The 20462-nt window shown below is 40.9% G+C and overlaps 3 protein-coding genes across 8 annotated transcripts; 1 reads left to right on the top strand and 2 right to left on the bottom strand.

The window, feature by feature from the left end:
• Positions 1–112: 112 nt before the first annotated feature.
• On the bottom strand, positions 113–2182 carry LOC124064323. Of its 2 annotated transcripts, none has more exons than XM_046398679.1 (5): positions 1962–2182; positions 1801–1854; positions 1202–1296; positions 408–963; positions 113–177 (listed from the first exon to the last, which is right to left on the bottom strand). In XM_046398679.1, the coding sequence occupies exons 1-4, from the start codon at positions 2044–2046 to the stop codon at positions 424–426; spliced, it is 774 nt and encodes a 257-aa protein (XP_046254635.1). In that variant the 5' UTR covers positions 2047–2182; the 3' UTR covers positions 113–177; positions 408–423. The 2 variants fall into 2 exon arrangements, with proteins under 2 accessions (XP_046254635.1, XP_046254636.1); XM_046398680.1 differs by lacking the exon at positions 113–177 and adding an exon at positions 194–356 and having other exon boundaries at positions 587–963.
• On the top strand, positions 1795–6530 carry cep72 (centrosomal protein 72). 4 transcript variants are annotated; one of them, XM_046398676.1, is made up of 14 exons: positions 1795–1915; positions 2171–2298; positions 2592–2784; positions 2888–2996; positions 3472–3614; positions 3736–3797; positions 3885–3927; positions 4348–4548; positions 4656–4837; positions 4941–5034; positions 5128–5306; positions 5396–5522; positions 5609–5720; positions 5856–6530. In XM_046398676.1, the coding sequence occupies exons 1-14, from the start codon at positions 1840–1842 to the stop codon at positions 5914–5916; spliced, it is 1710 nt and encodes a 569-aa protein (XP_046254632.1). In that variant the 5' UTR covers positions 1795–1839; the 3' UTR covers positions 5917–6530. The 4 variants fall into 4 exon arrangements, with proteins under 4 accessions (XP_046254632.1, XP_046254633.1, XP_046254631.1 ...); XM_046398677.1 differs by having other exon boundaries at positions 3472–3629; positions 4456–4548; XM_046398675.1 differs by having other exon boundaries at positions 3472–3629.
• On the bottom strand, positions 6323–19862 carry LOC124064324 (tubulin polymerization-promoting protein). Of its 2 annotated transcripts, none has more exons than XM_046398681.1 (5): positions 19584–19862; positions 13571–13651; positions 12644–12979; positions 8842–8995; positions 6323–8759 (listed from the first exon to the last, which is right to left on the bottom strand). In XM_046398681.1, exons 2-5 carry the CDS (start codon positions 13582–13584, stop codon positions 8550–8552), a joined length of 714 nt encoding a protein of 237 aa, XP_046254637.1. In that variant the 5' UTR covers positions 13585–13651; positions 19584–19862; the 3' UTR covers positions 6323–8549. The 2 variants fall into 2 exon arrangements, with proteins under 2 accessions (XP_046254637.1, XP_046254638.1); XM_046398682.1 differs by lacking the exon at positions 19584–19862 and adding an exon at positions 19446–19572.
• Positions 19863–20462: the final 600 nt, after the last annotated feature.

Here is a 20462-nt window from a genome sequence, read left to right as displayed (position 1 = left end):
ATAGGTCCTTAATAGTGTTATTATTTGTGACTGCTGCTTCACTGAGGCAAATTCATAACAACACTTGTTGTACTGGCCATAAACTTAACTCAAATCTTCTCAAATGTCCTGAAATTCTTTGAAGTTCGGCACATTCATTTTTGCACAGGTCCGATGTGTCACTTGACTGTGACTGACCAATCATACAGATCTACTAAATACTTGTGTTACATTGGTCAGTCACATCCAACAGAAACTTGCTGAGGGCCTTTGTGGACGCCCAACAACCAAACGACATGGAACCTTTTAAAAGCCACTTGATGAGTCCCTCAGCTGCTGCTGGAGAAAGGAGCGGTGCAAAAGTGTTTGCCCCAGCCCTTGGAGCCACAAGCAAGGGGAGGCTGAGGGCCACACTGCCCAAGGCTGACCAATCATACAGATCTACTAAATACTTGTGTTACATTGGTCAGTCACATCCAACAGAAACTTGCCGAGGGCCTTTGTGGACGCCCAACAGCCAAACGACATGGAACCTTTTAAAAGCCACTTGATGAGTCCCTCAGCTGCTGCTGGAGAAAGGAGCGGTGCAAAAGTGTTTGCCCCAGCCCTTGGAGCCACAAGCAAGGGGAGGCTGAGGGCCACACTGCCCAAGGCCCCTAAAGCATTACTAGCAAACAGACACACCGTCAGGCAGCAAGACAGGGAAGACAGACCCAGGCAGCTTGTCATCACTGTGAGAGCATCTGCTGACAGCCAGTCACACAGTCCCAGCAGCAGGCAAGAGCCACACAGGAGAATATGTGCCGTGCTGTGGTCTTCACTGAGCCATAGAAAATCAAAAGAGACCAGTGCTGGGGCCAGAACCTCGCCGGCCCACTCTGCCTCTCTCTGGGCAGAGGTGATACCTGAGCCGGAGGGATGCGCGATGCAAACTGCGGCTGTGATTCCAAGCACGAAGAGGCCCACTGACGAAGCCCTATGATCCTGCAGGGAGAGGCAGTGGCAGCTTTACAAAGGGAGAAATTTAAGACAAGACGAGATAAGGTAGAAAATCCTCACATTTTGGCAGTCAAGGAAAATGCCTGAAATGACTTAAAAGATTATTGTCAAAATATGTCATTTTTCTGTTGATCGAATTGGTTAGTCAACTATGATTACAGCCTTAAAAGTTCACACATTTTATGATCCCATCTGCACTGGCATTATACTGAATGACACTTACCTTAAAGAGTCTGTAAGAAGAGTACAGTGCTGTGACGGACAAAATGATGTTGGAACAGGATGTTATCCACTCAGTTGCACAGGACGCCATTGATCCTGAGGACGAGTAACACTCATGTAAACATCTAGGATGTTATTAGAAGCAACAGGCTCTACTGAACCCGTCTGAGTTAACTGCTACAACTGCAGCACAAATCTGACTGTAGGAAAGTATTTTATGAAGTCAAAGCCCAGCTAAACTCAAAGCACAGAGGACTAAACTTGAGGCAAGACCCGTTTGTTTTGACACGTGACAAGTCCGGATATGGGCAGTGCGCATGCTCCAAGAGATTCCTTCAATGCCACTCGTAAACTCTGACGTTGAACCAACAGCGCACATGCAGGCTACTGCGGGGTAAAGGGAATTACCAGGATTATCGGAGTTCTGAATTTGACTAACGAGTTTAGAATCGCTTGGGCATTCATGTGTACTGCTTCATCATGCGCTTTTATTTGTTTCTGTATAAGACAGTGCTCTACAATCAAACTTGACCTTCAAATAAATGTATTATTCAGTACCTTTTGAAGTACCATATTTCTTCCAATTCTCAATGATCTTACTTTTTGACAGTACCTGAATGCATCCACAGTTCGAAAGGTATGGCGGCGGAGTGTCTGACAACAGTAACAGAGCAATGGATACGGGATAGATTACAATTAAAACGCCCATGTCTTGGTAATGTTATCTCATGCTAATAGAAACGTTTTGAGGGAATAAATACCAGCTATCAAGCGGTGGCGTTTAGCTTTTGTTATGGAGGATAGTTGTAGCGATCTTAAGTTAGTTACTCTCCCAAGCCTCAGCATCGGTGGCTAAGCTAAAGACGGCTAACATAGCCACCAGCAGTTACTGTCACCTGCTGCAAACTAAAGCAGCAGAGGCGAGCAATGCAGTGCTGTTTCACTTATACATTTATCACTTTGTAAACAGGTGATGTCCGGTCATTGAGCCTCCCGGGGACACACAGGGAGAAGATCAGACATCTGGGAACCGCACTGAATAACTTTGTCCGTCTGAAGTCTCTGGACCTCTCCTACAACGCGCTCGTATCCGTTAAGGTACTGTAGGTAGCTTTAAAGTCTGGATCATTTAAACTGTGAACGTTATAAACTATGTTACTACTGATAATGGCGTACGAGATACACCACTGACCGCCCAGTTATTCCCTTTTGTTTCATTTTATTCCACACTATCTTTATGAGCATATCTCAAATACATCTCGTATTGACTTGTTACAGCTCGTCATTCTAGCCATACGACAATCTTGTGTGAGAGGTGTTGTTGGCAGAAATAAACATCTGATAGTATCAGTTGCCTGACTACTCTTAAAACTGTCTCGTTTCCTCCCCAGGGGATTCAGCATTTGAAACTGCTGGAGAGGCTGATCCTGTACTATAACTGCATACCTTCCCTTGAAGAGGTGAAAGAGCTGTATGAGCTGCCAGCTTTGACAGAGCTGGACCTCAGACTCAACCCTCTGACCAAGGGTCACCCACATTACCGCAGTCACGTGGTACATGCCATGCCCAACCTACGCAAACTAGGCAAGCAACATATATATATATGTATATATATATATAGCACAGACTGTGCTAATCTCTAAAAGTCATTTTTCAGCAAAACTGAGTTTCCTATCTTGCTTTCTAGATGGGTGTTCAGTCAGAGACACTGAACGCAAAGCTGCCATAATGCAGTTCTCCTCTGACCTTCTGCCTCAGCAGGACAGCTCATCTGTGAATCAGACAGCTGACCTAAGGTACTCTGATTGTCATTTATGTGTTTCAGTGGAAAACACACCAATACCGTTTTAGATTTTTGTCGGGTCTAGAATAGTAAGACAAAGGACAAAGAAGCTTTGGGAAAATTTGGTAATTGTTTGGTTAATTATTTTTCAAATTTGAAAAATGTCGTACAACTCTACTCTAGTACATCACGCTTTATTCTACTCATTTGAACTTCTTGAGCTTTAAGGGCACAGTTTAGAACTCCAAAATGCCTCCCTCTTAATCAATTATTAATTAACAAGTTAATCATTCTACCACACAGGTTACACAAATGCTCACCACTCAGGTATACTCAAAATAAAAGTGACTCAGGTGCTTCATTTTGAAGAAGGGAGCACGGGTCACTGTAGCGTTTTAAATGATTAAAGTAATGTAGCTCTGGGTGAGAGAGTTTCCATTATCAAAATAAATTCCTTGTGTCTTCACTCTCTTGCTTGTGGTTTCCAGAGGCAGCAATCAGAGGCTGGCTTTAGTTAACCGCTTAACCAAGAGGCTCTCTCTCCTGACCGACACGGATGACATTGTGTTGAATTTTGTTGCGACTGATCATGGATGCCAAAATGAAGCTCAGCCCCTCTCTGACTCAGTTCGTAAGGAAACAGAGCGTAAGATGTCAGAATCTAAAAGCTAATTCTCAAATGAAAACCAAACCAGTAAAATTTCTATTTTGTTTTCAGACTTCTATTAATGTCAAACTGTCCTCTGTCACAGAAGTCAAGAGGGAAGAATCTTTTACAGATTTTACAGATCAAAGGAGTTCTACGCCAAAAAAGGTGATTTTTATCCCACCTTTGATCAAACAGTATCATCACAAATGCATCTACATTATCAGATGTACTGCATGTGCTTTTTCTTTTTAGGAAATTGCTAAATCCATCCTCAGGAATCCCCCCACAAGATACGGTATGTTTTTGCAACTCAGTACTTACTCAGTTAGAGCAAGTGCATGTTAGTGGCTTATTGGGAAGGTAGAGACTGAAACAGTTGATGTGATTAGAACAAGACTTGATGACTCAATGATAATGTTCTCTACCTTAGTTCCAGCTTTATGTGGAACAAAGAAATTATAAGCCTAATAGGTAATTACAGCTGGATGAACACAGAATAAAATACTTGCATTGAAATTAAATAAATAAAAAAGAAGCACGACAATAGAGTTCTTGCACCCCAAGCTTTGTCCTGTCTTTTCAGTTGTTGACACTGTGTAAAACCACCACTAGGTGGAGACAAAAGCTAGCTCTGATGTTTTTCAAGTCATGAACTGCATGCCTGTCAAAGATCAGTTAATATCAGTGTTTTATTATGTCATTTGTAATTGACCAGATGACAGAGAGTCCAAAGTGCCAAACACAAAGAAACCACTTCATAAAAGAAGCTCTACCTCCTTAAATGTGACTGATAGACCAAAAGTGTCTTTTGGCCCCTGTGTAGAGGAACATAGGCCTGTGCCTGGAAAACAAAAGCAAAAGGACCTCCCAAAACAAACCAGACTTGTAGCCAGAGGACATTTTACCCCCAATCCTGGTAAGAGCCGAATGTCTGTACTTTGTCACAAGTTAAACACATCAACAAATACCAACTTTTCACTTTCTTGGCAAGTTGTTGAATTTATGTTTTCAACATTTTTCCAGATCAAAGTTGCTGTCACAGTTCGTCATTTATTAATATCCGGCCTCCCAGTCCACGTCGGCCTGGTTTAAATCTGTCTAACCCATCTAACCCCATCTTACATCCTCCAAGACTGACTTATTCCAGCTTCAACAAGACAGAGGGCAGCTCCAGCCTAGTGCAGAAAGAGGAAAAGAAAAAAAGGGTGAGAAGTTCATTTAGTCCTCTTACAATTTTTACATGCCACCCTAAGTCATTACTCATTTGTTCTTTTCCTCATATAAACCCTTCCTGAAATCACCTCCCAGGGTAGTTATAGGAAACCACTGGAGATGCTCCTCAACCTCGTGGACAAACACTGGGCGGGAGAGAGATCACTGCATCAAAACAACAACTTCCTGTGTGAGTTGGAATTTGGCTTTGGGGGATGTGGTATCTGATTACAGGAGCTTGAGATAATAAATATCTTCTCATCCTTTCTATTTTTGCCTCTAGCTCAGGCAGTCCAGATCCTCTCAATGATGGAAAATGATATTTCCAGTCGGGAGGCTGAGGTCAGGACCTTAAGACGGGAAGCTGATGCACTGAGCTTCCAAGCAGCTGCGCGAGAGGAAGAGTACAAAACTGAAGTCCGTAAGCTCTCTGCTCAGCTGGAGGAAGCTGATGGTGCAGCTGTGAGTGGATTCAGCACTGGAAAACAGTGTTTTAAGCTTTAGACGGTTTTCATTAGCTCTCTGTATTTATTGTCTTTATTCCAATGCAGAGGAAACTAAATGAGCAGCTGAGGATTGTCTTGGAGGAAAATGTGGCTCTGCAGAAACAGCTCATCAAGTTAGAACGGCAGTATCTCAAGTCTATGATGAAAAGTTCACCTATTACTCAGATTAAAGGTGGGAGTAAATGCCAGCGGGACACACACATAACTGAAGATTTTTGCTGTTTTCCTTACAAACTCTCACACTTTGTGCTTGCTTAGAGGCTCAGACAGAAGTGGAGGAGCTGAGGAAGGAGATTGAGGGGTTGAGGGGAAAAGTACAGGAGGCTGAGAAAGTCAAAGAATTGTCCAATATGCTGCAAGAAAGCCACAGGTAAGAAGATGCCGCCTGCCTTTTAAGTGTTGACACTTTCTGATGCATACACTCCCATGAAAATAACATTCTCACATCTTAATCAGCCCTTACTTTGTTGGTTGTTTATGATTGGTGTCTGTGTGCATGCTGCAGGTCCCTGGTGGCTACTAACGAGTGTTTGCTAGCAGAGCTGAAGGGAAGTGCTGAACTTTAAAGGAGAACTTCAATGAAAAGAAGCACACTTGGATGAAAATTTCAAAGCCAGACTATGCAAAGCATCCTGAGAGCATTGCATTTGCAACATGAGGCTCAGCACCTACAGACTGTTTCTAAATCATTTTTACTATATGTCACCGCACTGTACATTTATTTTTTTGTGTGTTAAGTTCCCAGCCCTTGTGTGTTTACAGTATAGTGTTATTATGTCAAAAATGTGTATAGACTGTGTTTGCTGGATGTAAACAGTTACAGGGAAAGGTAATTCATTCAAGAAAGTTTGTTTATAAGTGTGTGACAGGGCCGTAATGTTAAATGATTATAAGGGGGAAATAGTGTTAGTGGGAAGGTCATAATGTATTTTCTGGATCAGTGGCTGGATTGTGTCTCTCTTTGCTATTTTCCTGCATTTTTTAGGTCACTTAGGTCTCCATCTGCTTTGTATGCTGCAGTGGAATGAATGCATCTAGATTCCAGCTGCACTGTGACTTTATTTATACCTCTGCCTTAGGGCCGGACAGCTACACACACATATGCTTTCCTTTCTGAAACACTAATGCAAGACCTGGCAAACCAGGTTAGGATGTGGCTGCTGCTATACAAACGTGATGCAATTTTTGGTTTCATGTGGATGTTGCGGGTCACTGGTAGGTGCTACAGGCGATGAGTTTCACAGAGTAAGAAAATGCAGTGAGAATATAAACCATTTTGACTGACACCCTGTGACCTACATTGCTCAGCAAAGGTTCAGAGGTGTGGTTGTGTTTTGTTTTTGTTTTTTTTTTATTTTCAATAATAATGCACTACAAATCATGAACACACATTAAGAGGCCTAAAGAACAAGAACAAAAGCACACTGCATGCATTGGGGATACAATAGTGAATTAAAGTTATTTTAAAGGGGAAAAAAAGACAATATTGTTCCTCCACATTAAAGGTGCACAGTATTTGGCATTAAGCACAGAAAACAGATCATATTTGAATTACTGCAGCAGACAAAGACCAACACACTGATAGCTGCTAGGTTTGCTCTTGATGCATGATTCTTCATCAGCTGAGTCTACAGGTAACGTGTGACTTGTGAGACAAATGTCACTGCTGGAAAAATATTCTACAAAAGTAAACTATTTGGTTGCAATTTTCCCTTTATCTCATATAGTATGTAACAAGAGTAAAACCCTGCTTTTGTTTTCAGTTCAGTTTGTGCCTTGGATAGCAGTACCACACATAAAAGGTACTTGTTTTTTCTTTACCAACAGACAAATATAGTAGCATTGGAACGCAGCTGACTTTGTACAAGTTGATACATATTGATTTCAAGCACTACACAATTTGATCATGATCCCACAATTTCATCACTTAATATTTGTTAGCAAGAAAATATTTAAGTCTGTCCAGTAGTCCGACCTCACAGCAGGCACAGCAGTTCAGATATGACAAACTCCCACCGTCATCTATATGCTTCTGAATCAAATGCAATATACATAACATGCACAAAGTACAGCAATACAGAAAAAACAACAACATATGAAGCCAGTGTCATAAATAAAATCATGTGGCTGTAACGTTTTAGAATATACACAATCTTAACCACAAATATATTAGAACTACTATATAGAAATCTGATGAGGAAGTTTAAGTAAAATGTTAAAAATACAATCTTGTACAACTGAGCTCATCTACTGTGGTCAGAGCTTCCTTCTTCAGCTGAAATCACCAATTTAAAATTCAGGAAAGCAGATAAGCAAAGTGGTTTGTGTGAAGGGTCTGGATATCGACAGTTTAAGAGAGGAAAAAAAAAGGAAATTCCTGTTAAATTATTGTTATAAGCAGGCCTGTCCATAAGGTTTGCATGGTAGGATTTTTGTTTTACATATCAACAAAAACCAAAGGATATGGCAGCAGATAATAAAAAAAGAAGTCTAATGGTGAACTAAATTGTGTGTTTGCAAAAACAAAAAAAACATTTAACAGGTTGACAAAACCTCTAATATTTTTGCGTGGGTGCTAAAGGCAAATTATTCAAATGACAATGTGAGCCAAAAAATCAAACAAAAATTAATTGCAGACTTTTAAAAGACTCAGCAAGTTGGGATGGTAGAGTAACGGTTTGAGTTTTCAAAAGAAACAAAAGTTATTCATGTCAAAAATATGTGCCAATTGTCACTGAAAAAATAAATAGAAATGCATCTCTTAAGCTGAATATGGGAATCGAACATTCCCAATAAAAAGTGCAATGTTATTAACTCATCAAACTGTTGTCCCATTTTTGTTTTTCTTGGCAAGTTGTTTATTGTGCTCAATAAATATTATAAGGCCCTATCATAACAACAAAGATGCAGTATTCATAGCGTAGCTCTCGTTTGTTCTCGTCAGTGTTTGGCAGTGACTTGCAGTCAGACAAGAATGTACCAGCTGGTGATGACTTTGTAAAAATAGATGTAAACAGTTTTCCAGTTCTCACACTTCACAAAGAGAGGAACCCAAAACTCTCTCTCACACACACACACGCACAAAATAGATGGGTGGGAAAATATATGAAATCCTATTCTCTTGTGCTTTCTTTGAGTACTCTTTTAATAGAAAATTATCCTAGTAGTTGATCAAATGTTTATTTCCTCATCCTCGCCCTCACATGGGTTTGCCCGTTGTGGATTTGTTCACTTTCTTCTCATATGTCCCTTTGTGTTTGTATCCCGAGACGTATCCGGAATTGTCGACTATGTCTTCACGTCCCGCCTTACCCTTCCCGCGGCCGGTGGGGTCAAAGCGTTCCTTGTGTGACCCAGTAAACTTGGTGGTGTCCGTGAGACGGCTGACTGTCGGTGAGGCCACAGCTCTCTGTGAGGAAGTTTTTAAAGCATCTGAGTTTATTCTGTGACTCAGGGAATGACGTCAGTAATATTCGGGCTTTGAGTCTTACCGTGACTCCTGAAATGACAGGTGACTTCCCCTCAATCAGCTTGAAGACCTCGGCCTCGGCCTCTTCTGTGGTCTTGTCTTTGTATTTCTTCCTGGCCAGCTCTCCAAGTGCTACCTTGAACTCATCATATGTGATGTTGCGACAGGATTTCTTCCTGAAATGTAGGTGGAAAAGGAGCTTAAGTAAGGGATTAACACTTGTCACAGTGTAGGGCGTAAAATGCCCTAAAAACTGTGTCTCCAGGGAGAAGAAGGTTGTATCTAGGTTTGCTTTATTGGTCTTTTCTACAGCCTCTCAGTAGAGTTTGAAAGCTTAAAACGTACACAGAGCCATGTGTGATCACTTCAACATGGCAAATGTAAGACACAGCATGGAGATGGTATCCTGCTGACATAAACAGTGAGAAAGCTTTCACTGGATTTCATCTCCCTTTGTGTCTCAGTGCTTAGCTGTTGTCTGAGCAACTCCACACACACACACACACACACACACACCTGTAGGCTGTACTGTACATGTGACTCTGTTCATATCATGTATCACACTGTGTTCAGCTCCAGAAGTCAGGATCGAGAGCCCCAATATCTTTCGTTCCGGCTGGAGACATTTAGAGCTGGTGAACCCCCGTATTCACATTCAAAGTGTTGTAACCAGTGACACTACTGTACCACAGATCATCATCATGATCATCATCACTCTACAGCTCAGAGTGCTCCAGTTGTTTGATTGGCCATGTGCCTGTTTCACTTCCATGTTAAAAGTGCATAGTAACACAAACACAAACAGTCATTGTTGTGGTGATAAATCGCTGAAACAACAGCTCATAAAGATGGGTAACCTACTGTCATAGCAACAAGCTACAGTAAACAGGGATGTTTGGGTTTATTATTAATTTGACTCATCCCTGTGACCCCTTTTTTTCATTTTTTTTTGGCTGATCCATCAGTATTGAACATTTGAGAGCTCCACTCCTCTGTCCCTGTTCCATGCTGTCTTTTGTCAGGAGGGAAACTGGATTTCCAGCTGCTGCGTCTGTCCGAGGAAGATAACTGTGTGTCCTTTGCAGATCTCCCCATACTCCGCTAATAAATTCTCCAAAGTACACAAATGATTCATCAGCGCACATAAACAGCAAATCGGAATCTGAGGAGGCTGCGATAAGGACAAAGGCTAAAGGGCGAGTGGAACTTTATTTTCGTTCAGGATGCTGTTGTAACTTTACACAGTTCGACCATCTGCAGTGCATGATCCATATGCATCTGACACAATGGTAGGCCCAATCTGTTTCCCAATCACGTTCCTGTTCATACTATTGTGATCATTCACGAAGAAGTACAACCAAGGCCTGGAAAATGAAGCCACCATGAGTACGTGCTAGTAATTAGCTCCAACAGATTTCTACCTCATCCACAGTTTATGCCGTGGTGTTCTGGCATGTAGACAACACAGCAGAGACTCACTGCGGTACAACAGACATCGTTAACCACAATAATTACGGATTCATTCAGCCATATTAGCCAGTGCTCATTAAGATGTTTAATTTGTCGTGTGCAAGCAAAGAGCTTTGACACTGATTAAAGGAAAAGTGGAGATCTCTGGCATGGCAGCCCTCCCCGGCTCAGTTATGCCTGGAGTCAGAAACTACATCAAAATGAGCCCCTCCCCCAGTCTGTTATACCAGGGCTACTTCTGAAGTGTTAAACACACTAACATGCTTTGTTCAGATTCTACTGCTTCTAATGCACAATCCTCCCTGATTAGAACCTGTGCAGCTCAGATGACGGAGCCTGCAAATCCAAGCACCTACTGAATACAACACTGCACAGATTCACCACAACAAGCATGTATGACAGAGAAGTTTTTTCCTTAACTTTCTGCATAATTCTTGCATATTTCTAAATACTGCTCATCCATGGAGCATGATGTGAACAAACTTAAATCACACAGTCAGCACAGTCGAGTTCCCATTCTAGTTTCGCTGAGAAAAATGTTCACAGCAGCAAACATGAACACTCATCACCATGCCAACAGTGAAGGTGGTGATGAGGATGACTCAAAGTCCATAAAAACAAGCAAATTACTTCTATACTTCTTTTGCTTGACTGTATGAAGTTATGACTGAAATAATGAAGGTATGTTTGGATGTTTACAGCTATAAAATCTGAATGACCCCTTTCAGCATTTACATATATATATATATATATATATTAACTGCAAAAATAATGGCAATGATGACAGGCTAAAGTAATCATTTTAATGCTTTAGTGTGCATATTCCATTCTGCACTATTAATACCTTCAAGTTTTTTGGATTGTAGAAAAAACCTGCATAAATAAACTTGGTGAAATATGTAGGTTTAGCACCTCCCTTCTCGCCATGTGCTCGTGGTCTAGTTTTTTTTTTTTTTGTTCTGATTTTTTGAATTTTTAGGTCTTTAATTTGGGAAACTTACAGGTGCCTTGAATATATTTTTGATACACAAGACATGAAATAAAAAATGGCTATTTTAGTTTCCACTCGCTCCTCAATTGCCCCAGAGCTGCTTTCTGAAATATTTTATCTTTCCTGAACACTCTTCTGTTATAAAGATAGGAATAAACTATTTCAAATGGAAAAATAACACAAAAAACATTTTGTAATCTCCTGTATATCAGAGTGTACACAAATTGACTGAAATTGATCTATGATTACACACCAGCAGAAAACGGAATGGAAAATATACCAAATGAGAGAGCCAAACAGAATTTTTTTCACGCCCTCTCCACTCCTGCAACAAGACTTGATGATGAGTGGCTTCCAGCCATACTCCTCTATTCTGGTGGTGTCTAGCAGAATAATATTTATTCACAACATCCATCCAGGATCAAAAGAAAGTCAAAGCTGTTTTGTGTATGAATTAATGAATCTCCAAAATAACCAAAATTCATATAAATCCTCTTTGTCAAAGCCCTGTTCTTTCTACCATGTTTATTCTTATTTCTATAACTGTGCCTTACTGTGTGTACCCAGCACTACAACAATAGCAACACTTATCAGTCAATGTGTTATCAATCTAAGCAGTTTGCAGGCACTCGGTACACTTGGTAGATGTAAGCACAGCTGTACAGATGAAAAGTTTTTCTTCTTTGGTGAAATAACACTGAGGTCACAGCTTATTATTAGACTCTACTTCACTTAAATCAAGCAGTAAAGGATGAATCAATCTGGCCTGAGGAGACACAGGATGAGCCATCTTGGCCTTATTGCTCTGGCTGTTGTTTCTAATGCACAGCTTCAGCTGAGCCAACCTAACATATGAAACAAAGTCATCTTCCAAAACACTGCCTGAGAACATGGCATTCAGTAACTAATGTTAGTTCATATTAATGTTTCATTTGTACAGACACTAATGAAACATTAAGAAACAGCTGACACCTTAATTAATTCCTTCAGTTCCAGTCAGTATTCATTGCCATTTCTGTCTAGTCAGTCAGCATACAATAAGTTTGATACTCGTTTTACTTGACTGTGTGCTAAAGATGAAACTGAAAAGAAATACCCTTTGTCCAGAGATAGTTTACATTTCCACTTTTGTGATCCTTCAGCTACAATACTACCATGTCTTCATCGTGCTAGAGGCCTTTTGGGCATGCTGATCTGGCTGACTAATCTTGTACCCATTGCTGCTGCTGCTGGAACAGTAAAGTGGAACAATGTAGTAAAAGAAGACAGCTTTGTAGTGGTAGACCCATTGCACGGGCTTAGCTGGCTCAGATGTTGGTAGAAATGAGCCTTAAGTGCACAATAAATTTGATGTCTTTCTTACTTGACTTTGCTGAAGACAATGTCCACGTCAGTGAGGGTGATGTTCTTGCCGTCAATCACGCCACAGTCCTTGCAGAGCTTGGACCAGTTCTTGCCATGCATCTCCTTGCCAGTAGCGCGAGTATCCCCATGGATGGCGAAGCGCCGGAACGCCTCTTCCAAAGCGGTCAACTCCACTGGCGTGGACGACCCCATACCTCCTTCACTGGTCCCATTAGACTCAGTTGAAAGCCTTTTGGAGGTTCGGTCTTTAGACTGTTCACTATGCGGCCGTAAAGGGGCCGAGCTCATGTTAGGATGCTTGGCTGTCTGGACTTTAAAATCATCTGCGTTGTCTCTGAGAGGGAAAACATCCAACATCATCTGGTCAGCCATGTGATGTAATGGGTATATATGGCAGTTTTCAGTTGAGGAAATATCATAGAAATGGTACTGCACGCACTGAAGCCACTCTCAGACTCTCACAACTGAATACAGTATAATGAGAATACAAGAGGTCTGTAAACTAGCACAAATGGTTTGAGAAGAGCAGTTGTTGAGGCATATAAAGTCAAGTAACAGCTCTAAATCATTCAAGGAAAGGGATGATGATTTTTGGCAGAAATGCATTTGACGTAACCCTGTTTTGCAAGACGGTACACGGTGCATTATATCTAAAGGTCAAGACACATCGTGCTAGTTTGTCTTTTGGGTGTCCCCTTTTGTGTAACAGGAAAGATTAAACTCTTTGGAGGTGTGTTTCTAAGCTCACAGTGCCTGTGAATGGACATGTTACAAGTCCTGTCACAGAGGAGAAGAACATATACAGATTTCCGTGTAATTCAAAGACACACAAATCAAGAACCAACAAGAGCACATGGATATTTGAACTAACATACAAAATGCGAGGAAACGGCTTACAATACTGTAGGTGACTTCTAAAACTTACTTGTGGTCTGCCATGCTAGTGCAGGAATTTGGTTCCTTCTGTGCAGTGCTTGGATTAGCTGACTTTTGTTTTCTCTTTGTGCTGTGGGAAAGATGAGAAGGTAAATGAATACTGTGAGAGGATGTGGGTATGTGAGTGCTAGAGAGTGGTGATAAAGAAACAAATACATGTAAAGCAATTAATGCAATATCACTATAAAAAAATATAATATTCCACTCTTGTCCTTATCTCTTTTTAATCACACAGTTATTTATGACATAATGTCTAATCAAGTCTGACACACAAATTGCCACATTTAATTAAAACCTTCAGAGTGCAGAGAAGAATAACCACAACTTCAAAAGGAACCACATCATTGTCATTCCTTCCTGATCAACGGCTGCGTGTTAGTCTTTGTTTGTTGTGAAACATCTTTGTCTAAAGGTTGGATATGCACACTGACTGACTTTCCTTCTCTCTCTCTCTCTCTCTCCCTCTCTCTCTCTCTAGGGATTACCTTCTAAACACATCATCATCCTGATTACTGAGCAATTAATCAAAATATTATCAAAATCACACTGTGGCCCAGTGCAATTTCCAAATCGTAGGAGCTGCAATTTTTTGATAAATGGAAAATGTATTTGTGTCACAGTCTGCCATTATTAAGTAAGCATTGTGGTCTTACAGAGATGTGCCAGGCGACCAATCATATTCTCCACACATAAGGATACATCAGCCACAATCACATCATTATCATGATTATCATTATATTTTATGTGTTTTTCTGTAAACATTACTTGCAAAAATCAGCATTCCCACTACAAATATGACTCATTACACAATCACAATATCTGTCAAACTAACTGCAATATGTTTTTTTGTTTTCATCATTCAGCCCTAATCCTGATTTGCAGCATTTCACCTTCTAAGCTCAGCCTCACACTTGAACCACACCTGAAATGCTAACCTTAGATATTCTTACTTGAGTAAGATGCAGGCAAAACAAATTAGGCCATGATAAGTAGCAAAACAAAGTCCTTGTGTGGTTTCTGTAAAGATAATATAAACCTGATCTGATTATAGCAAGTGGTGGTGCTCTGCTCACCTTTCAGCTGTTCCCATACTCAGCTCAGCATCCTTAAAGGACACGCGTTGCCCTGTTGCCAAGTACACCCAAAGACTCTAAAACGATTTGCCAGTAGTTGCACTTGCTAACGCTTAAACAGATAGAAACAACATGCAAACTGGAGAGAGATGCTGTGTCCCACGGACTAAACCGTCTGCGCCAATTAGAAAAGTTTCAAACAAACCCCTCAAGTCACCAGTAACGTGTTTTCACTCACCCCCGGTGGCACCATGCAAAGCGTAAAGGGTTGTGTTTCCACAACCTTGTGGCCAGCAATTACAAATGTGACCTTGCTAAGCACAGTTGACACTTAACTGGTACAAAAGTCCCAAGATGGACACTACATAAAGCCATCACAATCAGGATGTCAATTCTTAGAGGAGAAAAAGAAGAGATTATTAATGTGTATGAATAATGGCATTCAGAGCAGCAGACACTGGGAACCCATTGTCCAGTGCTAGTGGCTTCTCTGTCTGACCCATTCCCATTTCTTCACACTACACACATGGCGACATCGCAGAGTACCACTATTCATGGCAGGGGTTTTGTAGTCATATGTCATTGAGGACTCAAGCCAAGACAATCCAAATAAAGTTACTGAAGTTTCATCATGAGCAGCAATCTTTTATTTCTCAAGTTTAAATAATCACAGATGAAGTACACATGTAAAGTACATCTACATACCACCATGAGGGAGTTCAATGTTTAAAAATCCATTTGTTGCACTTACAACTCACTATCCACAATACTACTACAAAAAAATAAATAAATAAAAATCATTTTTAACCTCAAAAGTTATTAAAACTGAGTAACCGTGCCATACACTGAGTAATTGCACTGAGTAGTCCTTGTGATCAATCTGTGTCTTTTCTCAATGCTGCAGTTTTATTGTCCTCAGGTGCCTTTTTGTGCTGATCCACAGTTTTATGACAGCTTTAAGTTTATCCAAAAATATGTACACAAAATAATTGCACCAAACATTAAGTAATTGTGTTAAAACAATCAAAACAGCAGTGCAGAAGAAGAAAGAAATTGAAGTTCATAATTTCTTATGAATGCCATATTAGTCTATCTGATGAAGTCTTTAAGAATCAAATCAGATTTAATCTAAATTGATCATTAAAGGGCACTACATGGAAAACAATACAATAACTAATACAATCATATCATTTTGTACAACCAACAGTCCAATACCTCAAAACATATTTCACTATTCAAAGATATTCAGTGTAAAATAAACAGGGAAGCATCAAACGGTCACATCTGAGAAGCTGGAAGCAGAGAATGTTTGGCATTTTTGATAAAGAACTTAAATGATGAACTGATTGATTTTCTGTCGAGAGCCTTATTGAATCATTAGTGCTTCAGCTCTGATCACATCACACTCTCTTTAGATCATCATACATACATCAGGACATGATTATTATTAATTCATGTCAGGGGACTGCTCATTTATAACCAACAGAATTACAATGCAAAGGAGGGAAAATGTTGCTATAATTAAGGTCCTACTTAACACAGAAACGCAAACCAATAAAATCTGCTTTGTATCATGATGTGATGTGGTGCTCCACTTCAGTTTTTTGCAGCAGCTTCCTGTAATGCCGCACTGGGGCTCCATCATTATTTAAGTTACTTTAAATGGGGATCCTCACCATTTCAGATAGAGTAGCTACATGCTGTGTGTTTTCCTTTGTGTTTCACTGACAGCAGCAAAGTCTGTGTGAAACAAAGGAATCTTTTCACTCTCCTCCTCCAATTTCTAGTCTGTAGTTTCAAGGGCCTCGAGTCCTCAGTACAACAAGCCTCCTCACACCACATCATGTTCAATACATGAGAGAAGGTCATTAACGCTGCAGTTCTGTCGTTTGAAGGAGAAGTATAGGTGAAAGGAAATCTGACTGAGCTTTTATAAACAGAACAGACATATCCAGTAGGTAATAGAGACCATTTGGTGCAGTGAAACTCTACCTTACTGCTATGCTCATATATTAAAAACAGGCAGATACAACCATCAATTTCGAACTGTTTTGTCCAGTGCCTTTTTTTCTGCCCCACTTTGCCACATACAAACCAGAAGCCATTTGGTTAAGAGCAGATCTCCAGAGACAAATCTGTGACTGGATGACAGCATGCTTACATACACTCGCCTTCTGGCAATACACTGCACAGATGAGTGCTTTAACTATAAATTGACCCATTTTGAACCGCGTCTATTCATAGCAACAATATGCAGCTATGGCTGGAACATTCTATTCATTCTCAAAGGAGGAGATCAGCCAGTGGACGACAAGCAGGCTGAAATACCAAAAACAAAATATTGTATTTAACTGTTTGGCAGATGCAGTGCTAATGATGACACTGTTGTCAGAGTGATGTGTGTGTTTGAGAGAGAGAGAGAGAGAGAGAGAGGAAAGTAGCCTTCTCCTTCATCGTGCCATCGTGGTGAGTGGGCATGCAGAGATCCCATCTGCTTTCTATCGAGATCAGTGTCCTTTCCAGACTGCTGCTCTGGAATGTGACAGTGTCAGTCTTGCAAAATGTAAAAGCCAACATTACAACACCGACACCACCCCACCCTGCTCAAGGCTGACCCCCATCTACAGTACACCATGTCTCTCAGCTTTCTACCTCTAGTGACTGCTTCTCCAGACCATAAAACTTCACTGGTGCACTAAAGCTCTAAAAATCGATCATCACACATGTAGCCATAAAGCTGCAACATTTTTTTTTGTTGTTGTTTTTGTTTTTGATTAATTTGATGACCACATCTTGGTTGCAAGAAAATAGTGACTGGTATTTTTTTTTTTTCACTTTTCTTATGTTTTGTGGACTATATTATTGACTGATTAACTGAGAACATAATGAAGGTTAACTATGATCAAAATAATAGCTTGTTGCCATGTTGTTCCACCGTTACTATGAACAAGGGGAGTGAGGTGTACTTCTAGTTAGTCCCACACTCTGTCACACATCACATTCACCATTTACATTTTGAGTACAGGGATCTCCCCCTTCCTTCATCTTCATCCCCGTCCCTATTTTTCAACGTGCTCTCAACATAGTTTCAGGATTATACCATCTGGTATCGTTATATACAACATCTTAACCATTTCCCAGTTTGGCCACAGGCCCCAGCCTCACTCCCCCCAGAAGACATGAGGGAAGAGGGCATGACATCAGCATGCTGTAGCCCGGGTCTGAAGTCACCACCACGCCGTCTCTGTCAGTCCTCGCCTCCCTAAACCCTTTAACTGCTCTGTGAGTCAAACATCTTGGCAAGCACTGTGCCGTAGAAAAACAAGATGTCTGAAACTTAGCTAGAGAGGTTGTTGTTGGCAGCAGCAACAGCAGCAAACCAAACAGAGGTACAAGGCAGTGTAAAGCAAGCCCAAGGGTCCTTATACAACCCCACATTTGTGAGGAGTATGTGTTGCCAGAGACGGCAGAAGTGTCCCTAACATGGCTCAGATGGAGAGGGGCATTTTGAGCCAGAAGCAAATTAGCTCTGCGTCCAGTTGACAATTTGATTTGTAGAAACCAGACTGTCTTGCATAATGTCTCACTTAATTAATTAAGAAAACTCATTTTAAAGTATCGTAACGTCATGGAAATGCCATTTAATGTTTAATGTACCTTATCCAGCAGAAAGAAATGCTGAAAAGGCAGTGAAAACAGCCACTATTCCCTAACGTTAAGGTCAAAGAGAATAAAACCTTCTCCCTTTGGTTTTGTGCAGTAAAGACAATGCTGTTGGACTACAATGTTTCATTTTACCCCAAAGCATTCTTTGTATTTTGTAAACGCTGACCTGAATTTGAGTCATCACAAACAAAATCGAGTAATTTACACTCTGAGGTTAATTGTTTGTGACAGAACCCAAAGGGTCCTGGATGAGTGCAATGAAACCTTGAACAGTAAAATCTGGGACAAACTCAGTGACTGTGTCTTCTTCTCATGCATACCTAATTCAACCTATGGGGAGAACTCAGCTAACAAAATCATTCACTGAGAGTAAATTAACATGTTATCTTCCTTTAGGTATACCATCTTTGAATAAACAAAAATAAGGCACTGTAACATAATTTTTTTATTTTGTAGACAGTGTCCAAATGGAATCTAATTTAATTCTAAATAGCATTAATTCGCTATCAGGCAGTCAATGCAATTGATGTGTCACTGATGTGAATACTTCACATCCATTTAAGTTCCCTCCAATTACTCAATATCTTATCATTAAGAGCTCAAGTCCCAGAGAATCTGGAAGCTAATAAAAGAAGGCATCTTTCTTTTTTCCCGTGCATAATTATGTAACTACCTACATTTAACCCAACAGCTTGGCATGCAGGCTGCAGCCACAAGCCAAATGCATTGTCAATCATTTTTTTTCGAACCAATGATGGCGCTTAATGGAGAACCCTCCACTCCGGCTCTCATCGAGCCCACGTTTTAAAGATAAACAGAGGAGAAAAGGCTCGTGTTTATGTTACTGGACACGGCTGCAGCTGCTGGCTCAACCATTGTGTCTGAGCGAAACATGTTACATAAACTTGCAAATGCCAGATTCACACAGAGTCCACGTGATCACTTTGTTATTGTCAGCTCATAAGGCTGAACGATGCATTATAGGTTTAACAAAAAAAAAGAAAAAAAGAAAAAGAAAAAGGTGTGGGCAAGACATGCTGCCACACGTCCTTCCAGCTGAAAAGGCATATTCTGTTGAAATTTCAGGTTAAATGAAACATGCAGGAACATGAAATCAAAAAGCACCTTCACCGATCAGCTGAATTTGTGTAGGCTGTCATCGAATTCCTCATTTTTCAGATGGTGAAAACATGCAGGACTGCCATGAGCCTCAATAAGCGACAGTGATAAACTAAGCAATGCCAAATTCAGCTTTTTAATCACCTGGTGTCGTAATTCCTCTTGTCTAGCTCACAAAACCATAATTGCGCGTCGCGGAGCCTTGAAGTGTTTCTCCTCCCCGCTGCCTGAGCTCAAGTCCGCTCGATGGCTCAGGTCCCTCCGAGATGCTGAAGAGAAACCAGCCCGCTGATTGGCTGCCGCCTTGTGCGACGAGCCTGTTTTCCTCTTGGCCTCGTCGTCGTGGGCTGTGGTGGTGCCTACAGTGCTCGGTGGAGCGCTGATAAGCAAGCGGTGTGCGCTCGGAGCATCTCTTGGTGCTTTGAGAGGCGGACACGGAGGATGTAGCTTAACACAAAGTACGTGTATGGCTTTGTTTGTTTATTTTTTTGAATGGAGGATCATTCACAGCTTCAATAATAAACAACCACTGTGAAGTCCCCTTGTGAAATCATGAGCCATATAGGGAGGGAGTGCGCCAGAGAGGTCCAATATAGTAGCAGTAAAAAATATGGATGTCTTAATGTCTTGATGGTAGCCATGGGGAACTGAGTCCCGGGACTGCACTTCATATCATGATGAGAAAAAACACATAAAACAAGGTATTTTTCTATCCTAAACAACAAGGATGCTTATCTTCTCAACCTGCTGAAACTTCCTCGTCTGGTGTCCAGTGCTGTGATGTGTTACACAACCAGTAGCAGCCTAATGGCTGGACATGGATGGCTGGACATTATATAACCTCTAGCCTGATTTAAATGATACAGCAGTACCAAACTCTCAGATGTACAATTTCAAAGACAGGGGAGATTGGCAAAAACATGCATGTCTGTGAGCAAAAGAAATGGCTCAGCATAGTATTGGAGTTCATCATGATAAAAGCAGCCTTGGACTGAGTGTCCTCACTTGATGACATAATATTTA

The sequence above is a fragment of the Scatophagus argus genome, chromosome 9 (assembly GCF_020382885.2).
Source record: "Scatophagus argus isolate fScaArg1 chromosome 9, fScaArg1.pri, whole genome shotgun sequence".
NCBI classification, from domain to species: domain Eukaryota; kingdom Metazoa; phylum Chordata; class Actinopteri; family Scatophagidae; genus Scatophagus; species Scatophagus argus.
Note: the sequence above shows the minus strand (reverse complement) of the source record. Positions and strands in the feature narration are given on the sequence as shown.